Source organism: Passer domesticus, chromosome 14 (genome assembly GCF_036417665.1).
Source record: "Passer domesticus isolate bPasDom1 chromosome 14, bPasDom1.hap1, whole genome shotgun sequence".
Taxonomy (NCBI): domain Eukaryota; kingdom Metazoa; phylum Chordata; class Aves; order Passeriformes; family Passeridae; genus Passer; species Passer domesticus.
Genome location: NC_087487.1, coordinates 10,856,065 through 10,874,133, shown reverse-complemented (window position 1 = coordinate 10,874,133; position 18,069 = coordinate 10,856,065). Strand labels below are relative to the sequence as shown.

The 18,069-nt window shown below is 45.5% G+C and overlaps 2 protein-coding genes across 4 annotated transcripts in view; one reads left to right on the top strand and one right to left on the bottom strand.

The window, feature by feature from the left end:
* Positions 1 to 1,811: 1,811 nt before the first annotated feature.
* On the bottom strand, positions 1,812 to 15,497 carry WHAMM (WASP homolog associated with actin, golgi membranes and microtubules). The gene is made up of 10 exons (XM_064388937.1): positions 14,882 to 15,497; positions 11,947 to 12,120; positions 10,521 to 10,671; positions 9,864 to 10,033; positions 9,055 to 9,220; positions 7,929 to 8,116; positions 6,462 to 6,548; positions 6,282 to 6,377; positions 5,360 to 5,903; positions 1,812 to 3,123 (listed from the first exon to the last, which is right to left on the bottom strand). The coding sequence occupies exons 1-10, from the start codon at positions 15,419 to 15,421 to the stop codon at positions 2,837 to 2,839; spliced, it is 2,403 nt and encodes an 800-aa protein (XP_064245007.1). The 5' UTR covers positions 15,422 to 15,497; the 3' UTR covers positions 1,812 to 2,836.
* FSD2 (fibronectin type III and SPRY domain containing 2) overlaps positions 14,915 to 18,069 on the top strand; it is an 18,976-nt gene continuing 15,821 nt past the window's right edge. Inside the window, exons 1-3 of one of the 3 annotated variants that reach the window (XM_064388934.1) lie at positions 15,562 to 17,126; positions 17,238 to 17,279; positions 17,387 to 17,661. The gene's annotated coding sequence lies outside the window, so the exon portion shown is untranslated. Of the gene's footprint in view, positions 15,041 to 15,561; positions 17,127 to 17,237; positions 17,280 to 17,386; positions 17,662 to 18,069 lie in introns of those variants that run through there. The other 2 variants (XM_064388935.1, XM_064388936.1) reach the window with 2 other exon arrangements.

The following is an 18,069-nucleotide window of genomic DNA, read 5'->3' as shown; positions in this document are numbered from 1 at the left end:
GTGCCCCACCAATCTGTGGCACTGGGGTTATTTCTTACCCACCCTCCCTCCACAGCCCACTGTGGTTATGGTCACAGACAGAAGAAAAATCTGAGGGTTTAGAAAGATTTTTTTGAGTGTTGTTACCTTTGGGCATTTCTCAGAAAACAGGCTGTGGCTTCCCCTGCAGAGCAAACTGAGCCTCAAGGCAGCAGGACACTGAGCTCACCGGGCTCAGCTGGACACGGGCTGCAAACCTCTCCCTGCCACAGCAGTCAGCAACACCAGCAGCACCTGGGGTGTTCATCTGACCTGCTTGGAAAGATCTCCAGTGCAAGAAACCACCTTTCCAGGCAACCTGTCCCTGCACCTCTCTGCTCTCATTGTTTGTTAGAAAGGTTTTCCTACCATTACCCTGAATCATTTCAGCTGTAATTTAAGCCCCTTATCTCCCTGTGAACACGCAGAACAAATTACTTCCCTCCTCTTTGCAGCTGCTTCTTATGTATTTGAAAACTGCTCTCACACCTTCTTCTCTTCAGGCTAATGCCAGTGCTTTTGGTGTTTACCTTGGCTGTGCTTCTGACATCCAGGAGAACTGGTGATGCAGCAGCTACTCTGCTGAGGAGGATCCATTAAATCTTGGTAGTGAACCAGGCAGTGAGGATTACTTGATAGAGGTGAAATCTTCTACACCAACCAGAAAATTGCAGCAGCCCATTTTCCACAGAGCTGACCTGCTGGCTGTCCAGCAAATAAAACAGGCTTCAGAAAACATGTGGGTTCAGCAGTTTCTGAGTGGATTTTCAAGGATATTTTTCAGCCTGGGACGTAGAGCTCTGTTGAACACATGAGATCAGACCCAGATGAGCTTCAGACATGGTTACAAAAGAAACTTAAGCAGGAGAAATCCCTGTCCAGTGGTGCTGATCCTCAGATGGCCTCTTCTGAGTAAAAGTGCTGCTGTTAAACACACAAAGCTGTAAGATTTACTGGAGAAATTGCAACTCAATTCTCTTTATACTTTATGTTGTGTGCAACTTCCCAGGAATGCAACAACAGTAAATCAGTAAAGGGCTCTGTGCTGCCATTTGGCAGGAGGTACCAGCCAGGGGGAGGCAGCCGAGCCTTGTGCACCCTCCATGCAGCTTTAAATAACTGCACCACTAAAGGGCATGGCCCAGCAGAGCTCTCAGCTCTCAGCCCCAGCACCACCCCATGGGCTGAGCCCTCCTTCTGCCCAGGGTATCCGTGGGGAAAAAATCTGTGCTTTCATAGGATGATTTTGTCTATGGGAAGTGCTCAGTATTTGGGGTAGATTCTGCCCTCCTCCCCCCAGCCCAGCTTGGGGGGCAGCAGGGTGCTGTGGGCACAATGCCATTGTGCCCAGCTCCCCTCCTTGCGATCTCCTTGGGAGAGCTGAGTAACACCTGACCTGTGCTGATGTTCCCTTTGTCTCTGGTGTCATAGCAGTGGACCAAAAACGGTGGTTTTCTCTCAAATCCAAACAGCAGTAGGTGCTTAAACAGTAAAAAATGAACGCCCAGCTGCTGCTGCTGCTTCTCGCATGAAAACTGCTGCATACATATTTACTGTGCTGATTAAACAGATCTGCTGCTCTACAGTGGAACAGGGAATTAAAGTACTGTATTTTCAATTTTGTTACCAAATTACAATTCATAAATATTTGGGAAAATAAGGGCATTTACATACACTATAGTGAGAGTGCAGTTGCTGTATGGCTGCCACTTGCTATCATAACCCAGGGTACCATGGTATAAATAATGCTCAGTTCACAGCAGTGTCCTAAAATGACAGCACACTGAATCTACTTTTCTGTCAAGATATATTTTTATTAAGGGTCAGTATAAACTTCAAAAAAAAAAAACAAAAACCTTTAATCATTTGTGCCACTATCTACCCAAAATAGCAAGAGTCTCTAAATTGAATGCAGCTGAATTTTGAAATAGTCAGCTTCCAGGCACAATGTAAATACCTGCCATTTGTAAGGCCATCAGGTAATTTAAATTCATGAGAGCAGCTATAAACATGTACTGAAGTTCTCAGTGGAAAAATGCAGCCCTGCATTACAGGACTAATTCCTGAAAAATATTGTATACAATATTTTGGCTCTTTCCTTCATGTCAACACGTCGTTGTAAATGTAGATGTATGAAAAACATTTAACATCTAAAAGTCCTCTATACTTACTCTTTTAGCTAAAAAAGTAAACTTTTCAGTAATTACTGCAGTAGTGTTTATTTCAAACTTGAAACTGATTTTCCCAATCAAGCCATCCATAAGTGCACACTTTCTAACATGATGATAAATGGAGTACCCACGCAGTTATTTAAGAGTGAGGTGTATTAGACAAGCAAAATGCTGAAGAATTTTCTGGACAATGGAGGGAGGAGTGAAAGATTCCAGATTATGCTAAATTTTCTGTTCTGCCTCTGTCACCACAGCTTTGCTTCTACTTTTATCTGACAAAAGAGATTTTCAGTTATTTTTTCACTCCTTAAACTCTGTTGTGATAACATTACCTACTGTGTAGTAACAATCTAAATAATGTATATTTAAATCCAGCATTTTAGCTTCAGATGTGGTAAAAACACTACATGGTTGAGCCAGGAACACCTATTAGTGCAAGCATAATTTGGAGTATGATTTATCATGCAAAAATATGAATCTGTAGCTCCTACAGAAAATCAGCAGGATTCTTTTACTTTACAAGACATTTTGGACTAAGAGAACATCACACACAATCACACAGTTCTTTCATTTTGACAGGGACAGTCTTCTACAATGTGCAAAATGAGGCAGGCCCTCTGTTCCAGTCAGCAGGTCTGTCACACTGGTTAGCTGTCCCATTCTCCATTATTCTGATCGTTGTCCTCCTCTTCTTCAGAATCAGCAGACACTTTCTTAATTCTCTGCATGGCTGCCTTAATGCTCCTCTCTAGCTCATTAGGGGATCCTCTACTGCCATCTCTCTCAGTATCTCGATTCACTTTCCTTAGTTTAACCCCTTGCCTTATGGCAGAGAGGATGTTGTCCTTCACGGAGGCGTACGGATTTGGCTGCTCTGCTTTGCGAAGGTGAACTTCACTGCGCTTCAGAGAAGCCAACACTTCATCCATGGAACCTGCAACACATCAAGCCACTGTTACCAGAGGAAAGAATGAGACAACCACACTTAAGAGGTATGAAGCCCTACCCAAGTGTTCAGGGCTCTTCCTTTAACCTGTGCTAGCGACAGGATGGTCTGTTCTGGCACAAGAACGGCTGTTCTGGCACAGACTCCTTCAAGCTCTGCAACAGCAGGCTCTGGAACTGCTTTTAAAAAGCAGTTACAGCTTTTATATCTTGAATTGAGAATCCAATGCCTCTTCATCATTATATAAGGCTGCGCTCTAAGGAAGAAATTATACACAAAGGACAACACTCTTTTTCATTACAACTTTATGGGCTTTCAAAAAAATTTCACTGAACCAAAAAAATCTCTTGCATTCTGTGTTATAAACAATCCACCATCCCTCCTAGCTTGCCCAGAAGCCTGCTGAGACCGTCAATTGCATTTTTGCTCAGCCAAGAGAAAAATGAAAGGATTTGAGCAGAAGGCTTTAAAGTGCGCCACTGAAGTCACTGGGAGCCAGATCAGGCCCTATGCAGGCAGCTCTCTTCTGCATGGACTTAGAAAACAATTCCTGTTTCACAACATGATTTAGATCTCAGGTGTATGTTTCTGAACCTCAGACCATGAAGAGACCATACTGAGAGTTTCCACTAGACCTCCTGACACACACTGATTTGTGTTTTACTCCTGCTGGACTCTTTGCTGCTTGCTCCAGACTGTCAGGCAGGGAGGCTGTTTCCCAGGACAGCAATAGGTCCAGACCATCTGTGCCTCACGGCTAGAAATACTTTTGCCATGCGCAGTGCACACAAGGTTATGTGATTAACATCAACTACTTGAAATGTAACAGTCTGCTAAAACCTGTGCTACCTTCAGACTAAAAAGGATCAAGCAAAGATCCACCAGATTGCCTTACAAAGCCTGCAAGTAGCCTCTCCTGGCTTTTCACATACAAAGACATGAGTAACCCATAACCAAAATCAACATGTTTATGAAGCTGTTTCAGTAAGTTCCTGTGGTAATTTAGCAATTACAGCTACTTACATTATGGCTTTCTTCAGGAAATAGGGGTAAACAACTAATCAGATCTCTCCAATAAACAAAAAATATGTTTTCTTATCCAAAAATAATAAAAATGCATCAATGTTAGGCTGTGAAGGGCAGTAAATACTAGCTACCAGAAAGGCTGTTCCAACAGTAATCAGACTACTCTGGTGTACAACTCCTGTTGCTAATCAAGGCTTCTTAAAGAGTATCTGTGGTAGTTATCCCATGGATATCCCACACTGAAGTCTGCAGTGGATGCACAGTAGTTTGCCATGGTAACTAAACTGTGTCTCAGCCCTTCAGCTGCTTGTACTTCCCCACAGCTTGGAAGAACTGAAAATGCTGAACTTCCCCTGGTATTTCTGCCTGTGGTTTGCCTCTGAACTGATAGGATACAAAGGCTGCTTGGATGTATTGTGAAGAGTTGAAAAGGAAAAGGAATGTACCACATTTAAAGACATTCTTCATTCTAGCATAAGCTCCACTGTGAAAAACAACGAAAAAATTGCTGCCTTCCAGCTTAGATCAATCTCTCTGACAGTCAAAATATCTGCTCACCTCAGAGACAAAAATAAACCTGTTAGCAGGATGCAACCAGTGCAGCCCTGGGAGGCTGCTGAGCTCTATTCTCATTCAAACTACTCCTGCAGTTCCCAAGTTCAGCCTTCAATTACACCTGCATGGTCTTGCTAACAAAGCCGAGGTGTAACAGAACAGAATTTCTTCCCCAGGAATGTATGCCAAAGCTATTCACCTGCCTTTCAAATCCTGGTTGAATTCTGCATGAATTCCCTCCCTTAGGAAACTTTTATTTAGAAACCAAGCAAATTTTAAGTGGACAAAAGCTGTGCACACCGTAGAAACATAAGCAGCCCAATTACCAGCTCTGTAATACATACATCATAAACACTAAAATGTAGCCTTAGATAGCTCAAAATTTACCCATATTGGTCTTCTGATTGGAACATCAGGACCCTGTGAAGTATCTCAAACAGGAAACACAAATCACTGTTACTCATTTAACATCCTGAGCTATGGTCAGTGTTATTGTATGTAGTTTCTTAGACTAAGCTTTCCAGGAGCCTCATTCTCCTGATCAAAACTACACACTATTCCTCTCCAGAAGCAGAGGAGGGAGGGAGACCACAAAAGTACAGGAAATGCATTAAAAAGCACTGGTTGATGTGAGCCTACTTACCTATGCAATTATTTATAGACCTCCTGGATGAGTCATCCTGATTGTGCAGTGCAGGGCTTTGTGAGGGGCTGTCAGAGCTGAGGGGAAGTGGTTTATCCTCGGTGGCTGATGGTGTTTTTAACTGGAGAGGTAGGGGGGGAGGTGGGGGTGGAGGGGGCAAGGGAGGAGGTGGTGGAGGAGGGGGTGGAGATGGAGGAGGGGGTGGTGAGCATGGAGAGACCATCAATTCTTCGCTGTGCTTTTGTTCCTCTCTGTCACCATCAGTAACAAAAATCTGGACAGGGATGTCTGTTGGGGTATTCTGACATGAAGCTTTTGGCTCCTTGTCTTCTACAAGCTCCTTCTCTTCTACAAGCAGAATGCTCTGTGGCTGCTCCAGAGCTGCCCTTGGTGAGGGTGCAGGGGACACAGCTGCTGGGGCTGCCCCTGTGCTCGATGCAGGTGGAGGGGACAGCACCACTGCCTGCTGAGGGATGCCTCGTGGCAACTTGGGACTGCGAGGCTGGGGACGAGACGTTTTCAGAACAACATGAGCTGGACACTTCTGGAAAAGGAATCACAAGGCAGGAGGTCACATCTCCATTGGACTGGTCAAAACATCAACCCCAATGAGATAAAAAGCCACAGAGCACAGAACTGTCCCACTCACCCATTCAAGCAGAAAATTCAACCCTGAATACATTTAAATTAATGATAAAGCATTTATTTCAAAGCCATCTTCTCCTCACTTGTATTCTTTGCAACAGAGTCCACACCCGGAAACTGTCTCTTTAGGAGATTTAATCCCCTTACTCATTATACATAATCTTATTTTAGGCTATCCCAATGGTTGTCTCTGACTGGGACCATGCTCACATGTGAGCCATGGATACTTTATGACGTTTTGCCACCACTTAGGACTACTGCAGTTCACAGTACTTGCCTCCCTGAATACTTTCAGCCTCTCCAGCGTTTTCTGACGTTCCTGGCTTATCCAAGCTTTTTTCTTTTTCTCCTCCTCTTTTTGTTTGTCTCTCTTCTGCATTAAAACACAAGCAAGTGAGCCTTAGTGTGTGAAAAGCAGCAGCTGCCAGCCTCCCCAGGGCTGCTGCTGGGTACTCACTATCTGAATGCTGTGATGCTGCTGGAAGCGCTTTCTGCTCTCCTCTGCCTGTTGCAGTCTCTGCCGGTGGCTGGCTTCACACTGATCCTGGGAGAAGAGCAGAATTCATGCAACTCTCAGTCAGTCAGTTCACACTTCCTCTGCAACAGCTCTGCCATTAACTCCTGGGCACCAGCCACTAAACAGCAACCACAGCTGGGTGCTTGGCAGTGCCAAGAAAGATGGCTAAGCTCAACTGGTGTCAGATGTGAGACCCTGATGGTGAAGTCTGTGGGACTCCTTCATGGCTAAAGCCAGTGTTCTCCTAATCAGCCATATTTTTATTCATGCTGCAGCATAAATGTATCCAGATGTGACCCAGCCCCCCTGTCTTACATTTTAGTTAGAAGAAAAAAAACAAAAAAAAAAGAGAAGAAAGGGAGACAAAAAGAAAAGAAGAAACAAGCTCATGCAAAGACATGAGGAAGAAGGCAAGAAGGAAGCTAGCAAAGCACTACAAAAATACAAAGCTACTTTTCCCCCTCTCCCTCATTTGCCATAGCTCCCAAGTAGAAAAGGCAGGGAAGCAAAGGTATGGGAAGCACAACGAATGCCTAGCAAGGGTACTCTCTGTTAGTAACAGAGGTTTCAGTATTTTCTCTGGGAGTTGCTTTTTGTCTCTGTACAGAGGGGGATTATCCACATGGCTGGGCAAGCATTTGCAAATCATGTGGCATTTGGCTTCAGTGTTATACAACCAATAAACAGCAATTAGGTAAAGGAAAACAGAAGCAAAAGAGGTGTCTGCCAAGGAAGCAGTTGCAAGCAAGAGACAATGATGGCTCACAAAACATTTCCGAAGTAATTCCCAGTTTGTCCAGGCTACTGAGTGATAAAAGATCAGACAGACTTGAACCCAAACTCTGCTCTCTGCCCCAGCCGATCTGCAGGTGTAAGCTAAACTCCTCTTACTGAGAAAGTTCATGAGTCAACTTTTTTCTTCCTAGTGCTCTGCTCTGAATAGGAAAAAAAAGGAAAAACTGCCCATTCCACAGAACTGAGAGGCTGGAGAGAGAACTGCAGCTGTTAAAGTTTCCCCTTCCTCCTGCTCAAAGGTAAAGTATCAGTGTGCAGGTTGTCCTATCACTGAAGGTCAGTTTCCTCCTGTACTGCAGCTGCTCTGGAAAAGGCTGCTAGGGCAAAGCTCCAGCCATCCCCACAGGGCTCTGGTAAGGTCTGGCTGATGGGAGAACACCTGGGTCACCCAGGTAACTTTGTGCTCTCTTTCCAAGCCAGACACCCTTGTACCACACCACGGAGTGTAAAGCTGTTAAAATCACATTGCCCCTCTTTCTGCTTGCAGGCCTTGGCACTGAGTCATGAATCATCTCGGATGCTCCACCCAAACTTCCCTAATTGTTTCCTATCCATCCCTCGTGAGTCAAGACATCAGCTGAAGAAAATGCACATCTCCAGGACTGCATTTACTTTTTTGTTCCTGAGGTAGGCTCTCCTCGCACAGACAGTCCCACGCTTTGTCTCCAACTGCTTAGTCTTCTGCCTCAGCATCGTCATTGCTGACAAGTTAGCGTAATGTTGTCCCATGGTCTGTTCAATGACCTTGAGCTCCTCAGGATTTTCACATGTATCATAGTAAACAACTTCATCCTGTTTCTCTAAAAAGGCATTTGGCATTTTTTAAGAAACCAAAAATTGCCACAGTTATTTAAACATTTAAAGAGCTAATGACATTTGAAAAGCCATTGAAGGCAGTGAGTTAGTCATGAGTAAGTGTAAAGCTCCAGAGCTGGGTCCTTCACAGTCATATGCGAACACGTCACGTTACTCACAGGGTGCTTTGCAGGATCAAATTTATGCTGTTAGCACTTGTTATTTAGCTTCCTCTTTCAAATGTCTCCCTGTATTTTAACTCCTACCTTCATCAACTGGAGTTTTCCTGGAAAATGGAAGACTCTTCTGACCAACACTGGGTGTCTTATTTTACCATTTATGTAACAAGTGGCAGCAATGTTTACCTCACAGTGTACATGGTAACAGAGAATTCATAAGCACAAATAAGAACACGACTGGTGCCTAACTTGGGTAACTATGTCACAAACAGACACTTAAACTGGAAGACAGTAATATTCAGGTACCATTCTAGCTACAACCACCCCTTTTTGTCACTAGAGGATGCATTTTGTAATTTCTACATGTTAGATTAGAATAAGTGATGATGAGTTACAGGACCTACTTCAGCAGGTTCACCATACCCAGCTTCTGTGTGTAGATCTTGCAACTATTAGGGCAGTTAAGCACTGTCAATATAAATTACTCCATGCTAAACCAGGGCATGCACATATCACAGCTGCTAGCAAGATGAGCAACCGGTGCGACTTTTTTTTTCAACATGTGTTATTGAATTAGTGTCTAATAAATTAAACTGTCTAATTAAAGACAAAGTATCAGATGGTACCACAGCATTAATGTTCTCCAGCAATGCTTTCTACTAGCAAGACCCAAGCAATGATATCCTTTTTTTTAAACTGAAAACAGAGCAGCCTATGTCACTTCTGTGTTCTGAATACGTGCTTAAATAATATTTTATTCTCACCTTTAATCTGTCTCTTTATAGTGTCCAGCTGTACAATAAGCAGCATCTCTTCATGTTTCAATACTTCAAGCTGTACATTATATAATTCCAGCTGTGTTTCATAATACTGTATTTCCAGCTCCTCCACTATACTTAAATTCTCTTCTTGTTCACCAAGATTCTCCATCTGTAACAGAAAATAAAAAGCATTAGTAACAAAATATGCACACATGAAACATGTCTGGATGCACAAATGCCTGTAAGGAGCCTGGTCTAACTGGCAGCTGCTTTGGTATGGAAAACAACAGAGCATTAGAAATGGCTTAGAGCAGAAACTCAGAGAACCTTTTAACCTAAGGTATAAATTTACCTTAAGTTTACCAGGAAAGACTTCATTATAATCTGTACTGTTCCTGAAAACAATTATACATGGTACAGTACACTACTCTTGGAAAAGAAATATCAGGTACTACTAGCAGCAGTTAGATGGCATCAAATATTAGTATTAAATAAGTATCTTAATTTTTCAATGTCCTCTGAAAATAATATCTGGTCTTTATATCCCTAAAGGGAAACAATTTCAAAGATTATTATCTCAAATGATACTTGAACTGTAAAAGCATGTATGTTAAGCTTTGCTGAGTGCCCTCAAACATGCAGGAGCAATTAAAAAACTGCAAACATGCATTTTCCACAATATAAAACCATGACGAAAACCTAAACTGTTTCACAGCAAAGACTTGAAAAGCCTACTCTCATGACCATTTTGGTAGGTTTTGATCAGCCCTTCAAAGAACAGTGACAGAAAAGGAGGCTTTGTAAGGTCTTACAAGTTTCTGAATGCCAGTTCTCTTCTGTTTCAGGCACAACTCTCTTGCCCTCAGATGCTGAAGGGTTTCTTTTGCTAACATGTATTTCAGGTTTTCTAGTCGTGGCAAAGCTGATGCCCAGGTGGTTTTACCAAATCTCTCCTCATCTTGCTCCATCTGTTTGTGCATTGCTGTAGATTAAAACATGGCAGTAAAGCATGAGAAATGCAGTGTACTAATAGCCCTTGTGTGTTTCTGAAGTATTAAAAATGCTAATCTTATTAAACTATTTCTGAAGCTTTAGAAATTACAAGATTACAAGGTTGAATTTGTGACCTTATACATGTAAGTAAAGTACTTCACTGCACCATGGAAATACACCCTAACAGTTGCACAGCAACATATTCTGTTCACATGCTGAAATCCTTGAGGCTTGCACATCAAGCATTAAAAGCATCCATGGTTTTTGCACAGAGGTTTGCAGCTCTAAGTCTCAGGCAAGTCAAATCCAAGTTGTAAACCAAATTGGTTAAAAGATATAAATCTTAAGTGAATAAAGTATTTCTTTTTTGAGTTGGACACTCACCCGACCCTTGGGTTCTGCACAGAGATAAGAAGAGCTCTCAGTCACTGAAGTTAGGTATTTACACAGCCTTTTGTGTAAGGCATTGTGATTACCTGCCAGAGCCTTCACAGTTTCCTTGAAGTAGTTCACCGTGATATCCTGAATGGAGCACACAGCACTCTCAGCTCGCTTAGTCCATTCATCAGCATCCTTCTGCAAAGCTGCTACTCTTCTAGGTCCCAAATTATCATACTGCAAAGATTTCTACAAGGACACAAAATTCTGTTACCACCTGGCTCCCACAGAGGTGCAGCCACACTATGCTACACTTGGAGACATTTCAGAACAGTGGCAAACGTGACCTTCCCCTCACCTGTCACAAAGTGAATCACTGCTCATTCCTATTCCTCATTCTCCAGGCTAATTCAGAACCTTTGTTCCCCAGTCCTGACCTCACATTTGGATTAATTTACTTCTTAAAATATTTTTAAACTATCATCTTTAAAATTATATCCAACACAAGTGTTTTTTATTGTTACTAAATATTCACATGCACTTCTATGTGCAATGTTCTCTTCTATTTTTCCCCACGTGTTGACAGCACATTGCACCAGCAGGTTCTCCAGTTTGGCAGCTCTTCCACACACAACAGGGATACAGAAAAGAAACATAAGAGAATGTTTTTGAGTCCACAAAGGAGACATGGGTACAAGCCTAGTATTTAAATATATTTTCAGAAGAATTATATTTCAAATGAGCCTAAATATCCCTTACGGGTTTTTTTTAATACAATTTTTGTTTCGTTCTTTCCAAGTTCCACTTTAATTTTCAGAATAGAATATTGAACATTTTATTGTCACAGGTTCCAAGCACCTTAATCTAAACTTAAAACTGTTCTGCTCTCTTTGTTAACCTAAACAGCTCACTCTAATTTTAACACACTGTTTAGGGAAAATCAACATAGTAAATGGCTGTTGTTTCCAGGAGCATCTTAACTTTCAGAATGTGCTTCCAGTTTAAGATGCACATAAAACAAAGTGAACACAGTGACAACTGATATGTTTTCATCTGCAGTTCTAGCAGGTTGTAGCAGTACTAGAAAACTCCTTTGAGTGGGAAGGTCTCCTCCACAACGGAGTTAATCTGGTGCATCAGCATTCCTGGGGATGACACTGGGAATGTAAAAAACTAATCCTATGGGAAGGTGGCACAACAAAGGCTACTTATACCACAGTAAATTCAGCCTCCCAGAGAGTAAACCCCAGGGAGGTGGAGCCTGGGGATATTCTCCTTTTAAGTGGGACACTGGTGGGAAGTCAGCTGCAGCTCCAGTCAAGCCATTACCATGGACTCTGAGATCCTCTGAGAGTGGCTCTGCCCTAACTCTGAATTTGTCAGTCATGGTGGTTCAGCAGAGGGAAAAAAAAGCAGGTACAGCCAGAAGTAGGGAATGTTACACAAATTGAGCCTGAACTGCTCCAAGAGCAGCTGGTGCCCCACTGTGTAGCCTGGCCTTTCACTTTGTAAAGGCACACTTACCAGGATTTCCAGTTTGTACAGTGTCGCCAGCTCTCGCATATCTCTGAAGGGCTGCAGCAAATACTGGTAGAATTGTGTTGCCATGGTGACCAAATCCTGATAAGCTTCATCTTCTTCTTCATAAACCTTCATCAAAGCCACCATTGTGTCAGCACTTTTATGCTGCTGCAGAACCTGGTGGGATAAAAGGTGAATCAGACACTTGTGTGTGCCCTGCACTCGTGTGTGCTGGCTGCTGCCAGGCTCCGGTGGGAAGGACCTGTCCTTCCACAGCCAGGACTTCCCACTGCACTGGAGGCCTGTGCCAGGCATTCTGCAGCCACCCCAGACTAAAATACCTCCAACTCCACACTGTTAGAGGCACTAATTGCTGCACATTCCATCAGGAGCCTGCAAGGAGCATCCTGCCTAGGGCATCCACCAGAAACATTCTAATAACTGTGAGCAGATCACTTGGTTGCTGCTTTTTATAAACATAAATGAGAATCTTGGGAAGGCTGTACTGGAAGGACAAGCAAGGTATCCTTAAACTGGCTGTTACATTGCTTCCACAATTACTAAGTGCCTGCTAATGAGTTTCTGGATCCAGAATTTCTGACTTCAGGCACAGAAAAAAACAGATTGGCATTTACTTCTGATACACCCTGCAGTTAAATTACTTTAACATGTGTATAATTTATAATAGCTCATTCTAACCTCAGTTCTAGTAGTATTACACTTTTTAAGCCACAATTCTTCCATGGAGTCACTGCCTTTTGATACACTAGGCTCTATTTATTTCCTTCTGTGACAAAATAAAAAGTTGGAGATTTCCCATCAATTGCACGTGTTTACTGGTACCAATCAAAGCTTCAATTTTTTTCTTTGACACCAGCTGGCAGAGACCATGGCATGCTCTACGTGCCAGGACAGTGAGCTGGCTGAGAGAACACAGCTAAGTTCCACTGAGAAACAGACCTTCCTGGAAGGACAGTGTGTGCTCTGCAGCTCCATAAAGAGGGAAAGGGATGGGAGGGGGGTGTCTGCTACCAGTAGTGAGAAAAAACATTAAAAAAAATAAGCCTGGGTTGTGTTGCAACTGAAAAGCATTGAAATTAAACCATCACCTTTGTTCTTGCCAGCTGAGTCTGGGTAAGACAGCAGAGTTCCCATGCATGGAGGAACTTCCCCAGGGAAAATCTGTGGAAGTCAGCTCAAGGGCATTTCCCACCCACCCTGCCTGCAGGCCTGGCACAGGCAAGACAGGGAAACAAGAGAATCTGAACTGCAACATTGCTGACAATCCCTTAAGTGTGACAGCCTCTTGGGCCTCCCAGGAGCTTGTGGCAGCTCAGCCACAGTCCCAGGCCCACCTGGGCAATTTCAGTCTGCTTTTGCCCCACTGTGGAAGCCAAATACAAATGCAAGAGCTGACTTTTTGCTTGCTACTCTAAAAGCAAGAAGTGAGGGTCATGCTGCTCCTGAAGGATGCTTAGAGTGAGTAGAGGGCAAGTATTAGTGAAAGACACTAATGTAAAAAGGAAAAAAGGATGCTCTGGTACTTCGGGGTGGTTTAATGTCTATTTCTTGAATCTTCCATAACTTGGTCTAGACTGCAGTATAAGGAATTTATGTCCCTGTTAGGCCTGCAAGTACCATACCACTCTACAGCATGTTTAGCCATGTCTAGAACACAGCTGGAAATCCCACAGTAACTGAGAGGCACCAAGCTGCACCTCACCACCAAGCCCCAAACTGCCAGAGCTGAACAGGCTCGTGCTGCTTCCAAAAGAACGTGGTGGCTGGAATGTGTTTCTAACTGGGCTGTGAACTGTTAGTCAGTGACAGACACTGACTCCTGTATACAACAAAGTACATGTTCATGTAAACTAAAGCTGTGTTTTTAAAAACAGTGTCTTTCTGAAAAAGTAGTGTTGTTCCATCTGTTAACTACTACAATAGGAAAGAGAAGGCTGAAGTCAGGTGTCACAACTTTCCTCCAAAGCATGATCACTTTCATAAAATGCCTTTCAGGTTACTTTGCCAGAAAATAAGGCTGTAAACAGGTACTGCAAGAAGCAGCAGCAAGACACTGGTGAGCCTGAAGTATCTGCAACTCGTCAACATTCCTATGTCCCAACTGCAACTCTGTTACTACACATCACCCTTTGAATTCTTGCTTACAAGAAGGGGAAAGATCCAGGAACACATCTATAGCAAGAAGAAACCTAAAGCACCAAAGGAAGAAAGTGCTATCATCATTATTTCAATCATTAGGTCAGAACTTGACACTTAAAAATACAACAAAAACCACCACACAATTTCTTTGAATACAAAACCACTTCTTTGTATAGGACCAGGACTAAGTTTGGTGTTAAGAAAAGACTGAGAAGCATTACTGCAAACATGTAGTCTGAGACCTTCTCATGGAGGTTAGAAAATTAGCACATGATTGTATTCTCCTCTTCGGTTACTGCTCCACCCATTGCCCAACACGGCTGGATGTTTTTAGCCATGTGTTTTTGTAGGAGTGCCTGCAGCTTAGGTAAGAGCCCCAATGTCTTACAGTGACTGCCCACGTGGACGTGACTTATTCCCCACATAATAAAGGTGCACTTTCCAAGACTGATGACCCTTAGTACTTCGGAAAGTGACTTTGTGGCTTCCAGACAGCAAAAAAGTGTTTGTATAAGCACAAATCTGGACACCGGACAACACCGCGAGCAAGCTGGCATCAGTGCCTCGGTCACCCTTGCTCACGTGAGCCGGGCGAGTCTGCCCTGACGGGTGCAGTCCCGCAGCAGCAGGGGCTGCCAGGCTTACCCTGGAACTCCCAGCTCACAGGTGCACCCATGGGCTGAGCTGCAGCTCCCGCACCGAGGGTCCCTTCCCCGGCCCCGCAGCCCCCGGCCCCGCAGCCCCCGGGCCAGCCCCGCTCCCGGCCCCGGGCCCGTACCCGCCGCAGCGCCTCCTTGGCCCGGCCCAGGTGGCCGCGCAGGGCCTTCCCGCGGAGCTCGTGGAGGCTCTCGAAGTACTCGTCGTCGCAGCAGCGGTCGGCGGCGAAGAGCGCGTCCAGCACCACGCGGCCGCCGCAGAGCTCCAGCGCCCAGCCCAGGTACAGCTCCAGCGCCCGGCACAGCTCCTGCAGCTCGGCCTCGTCCGGCGCGGCGCCGCCGGGGAACAGCACGGCCCAGAGCCCGCCGGAGGCCGCGCCGGGCAGCGCGGGCGGCAGCTCGGGGAAGGCGGGCTCCAGGCGCGGGCACACGGCCGACAGCTGCCGGTGGACGCCGCGCAGGGCCGGCGCCGAGAAGAGCCCGGCCCAGCTCTGCGGGGCCTGCTCCGCCGCCTCCGCCCGCCCGTGGCAGGTCACCGCGAACGCGCCCTCCGCGCCGTTCCACGCCACGAGGAAGCGGAGCCGCGGCGGCGGCTGAGGCTCGGCGAAGGCGGTGTCGCGCACGGCCACCCACCCCTCCAGGCTGTCGGGCTGCGGCTCCATCGCGACAGCGGCGACCGCGGCCCGGGGCCCGGAGCGAAACAGAAACCGGGCGCCGGGAGGGGCGGGGCCAGCGCGCGTCACCGGCAGCACCCGCGCCCATTGGCGGGAGCGGCAGGGGGCGGGGCCGCGGGAGGGGGCGGGACCGAGACAGAGGCGGGGCCAGGGCGGCCCTCACGGCGGGAGTGGGAAATGAGCAGGGCCGTAGGGAAAGGGCGAGAGGCGGCCCCGGGAAAGGCTGTTTGTCACCGGATCGTGGCTCGGCACGGCACGGGTGGGGTTGTGCTGGGAGGTGACCCCGCAGATCGCGTTCCCACCCCTCTGCCATGGGCACGGGCTCCTTCCTCCAGGCCCGGTTGCACAGAGCCCCATCCAGCCTGGCCTGGGCACCTGCAGGGATGGGGCAGCCACACCTTCCCTGGGCAACCAGTGCCACCCTCACGGCGGTGAAGAATTTCTTCCCAATATGTAATCTAAAACTACTCTCAATTTGAACCCCTTCCCCCTTGTCCTGCCAGTACATGCTCTTGCAAATAATCTCGCCCCATCTTCCCTGTGTGTTTCCTCGGTAGTGGAAGGAGAAAGTTTTGTGAAATAAGCACACACAGCCCCGCGTTTGAGCCGCTGCCTGAGGGGCAGTTTTCCTCCCTGCCATCATTCCTGTGGTCCTCACAAAAGTTCATGAGCTGTTGCTTTCTCCAAAGCCAGGCTAACCCCACACTCCTTCCCCACACTCCTTCCCCACATTCCTTCCCCACACTCCTTCCCCACGCTCCTTCCCCACACTGCCTTGAGCCAGAACCTGAGCCCTGTGCCCACAAACAGCCAGGGGTGCTTGTCCTGCACCCAGCTCAGCCCCGAGGACACCACGCTTTGTATCAATGCCACCCAAACGCCGCCTCACGGGCACCGAGGGGAGCCAAGGGCAGCGGGGTGGTGGAGCAAGAGCAGTGTCACTGCTCTCTTATTCAGGCCCTGTGGCCAAGGCAGAATGTAATTAACTATTCAAATGTTACAGTCCAGTCTTTGGCAGCAAAGCTGATGCTGTTAATTTTTTTAGAAATTAAGGCCTGTAAGGTAGCGTAGCTTAATACAAACCAAAAATAAGCTCTCGTTTGAAAAATTAACCAAATCTGTCAGGCAGCATGAATGTTAACGTTTCAGCAAGGGCTGCGTCACTTATGTGGAACCACTTCTTCTCTAATCTCACAGATGAGAGAAGCACTGTTAGCAGTAATGAGATCGTGCCTACATGGGCAATTAACTTGTGATTCCTCACCAAACAGCAAACAATTGCACTGCTAGAAAAGTGAGGAAATGACACCGAGATAATTGGAAAAGGAGGAAAAAACAGAGCTGTGTCAAGATCTAATAGACATTGTCCCTTGTGGCATCCCCTGAGCTAAAGCCATATATAATTCAACATTCTCAAACGTGCTTAAAAATCTACTGCCAGCAGGGCTGGCTCGGTAGCGTGTTCACAAGCAGCAGCCTGAGTGTGCTGGGCAGCTGTGGGTTTGAGCAGATTCACAAAGCTCAAGTGCTACAGCAGTCACAACAATCAGTGGTAATACACAGCCTGTTTTTTATCAGGTAGACCCCTGCTGAACAGACTGCAGAGATATGTTCCTGTGAAAACCTCCCTAGTGGCATCGTCTGCTTTCTTCACCATAATTAGCTTTCCAGAGGTCTAACATAAACACGCAGGGTGAGGATGTATGGATATGTATAATAAGCATATTTTTTATATTATTTTGTTCCTAAATTCTAAGTTTTCTCTTTTTTTTTTCCCTAATATATGATCATGATTCCAAGTCAGCCCCATAAAAAAAGCTCCTGCTAATTTGAGAGGACTTTGCCAGTAAGTGTTTGCAAAGAACAGAACAGGTACTTCCATTAAGTTGTGCAACTCTGTAAACACATGTCCAGCCATGTGAGTTGTTTGCACGTTTTGTGTATCCCCCACAGGACACTCTGCCTAACACCCCAGCCTTGGAAATCACACCCAGAGGCAATGAATGCTCTCTGCAGCCTTTATTAATGCCACCTCCAAAAGTGAGAGCGTACTCTGGCTTCAGTGAGGGCTCTCTGTGACCATTCAAAGTACTTCAGAGCCCGTTCTCAGCGTGTGACATTCATGCTGGTGACACTCAAGCAGCACGCTGCTGAAGGACAGCCGGGGCACATCTATATTTGTGCCATTGCTCATTGCTGGCATGCCCCTATCTGAGCAAGGAGGCAGGGTAAGGTTACCGCAATAAGTCTCCCAGCTGCAGTTATAGGAAAGTGGCAAGGAATTGCTTTCGTGTGAATTAATTTTTACTAGGGGGAATAGAAGTTAACTTTGATGCCATCTGAGCTATCAGAAGAATTTATGACGTCTTAAGATAGAAGGCAAGTTTTTAGGTAGTAACATTCTTTGTTATGTATTTATGATAACTGGCGGTCACGGATCTAAACGTGCTTCATGTAATTTTATCTGTGCCTGCAGAGCAAGCAAACACTGAGCAATCATCTGAAAATCTTATTTAGGCAGCAGGATTGCAGACAAGCTTAATTATGCTAACTTTAATTTATTTCATTTCATTTTGGTAGGAAAAAATAAATGTTAATTCACTTTTCTAATTAGTAGTAGCTTCTAAAGCAGGCCT

What these genes read in the sequence shown, in the direction of transcription:
- WHAMM (XM_064388937.1), bottom strand. Translation starts at nt 15,421, where the DNA reads ATGGAGCCGCAGCCCGACAGCCTGGAGGGGTGGGTGGCCGTGCGCGAC. An exon ending in GAACTGGCATTCAGAAACTT is followed by an intron (nt 9,221 to 9,863) that starts GTAAGACCTTAC and finishes TTTCTGTTACAG; the next exon opens with ATGGAGAATCTTGGTGAACA. An exon ending in AGCATCACAGCATTCAGATA is followed by an intron (nt 6,378 to 6,461) that starts GTGAGTACCCAG and finishes GTTTTAATGCAG; the next exon opens with AAGAGAGACAAACAAAAAGA.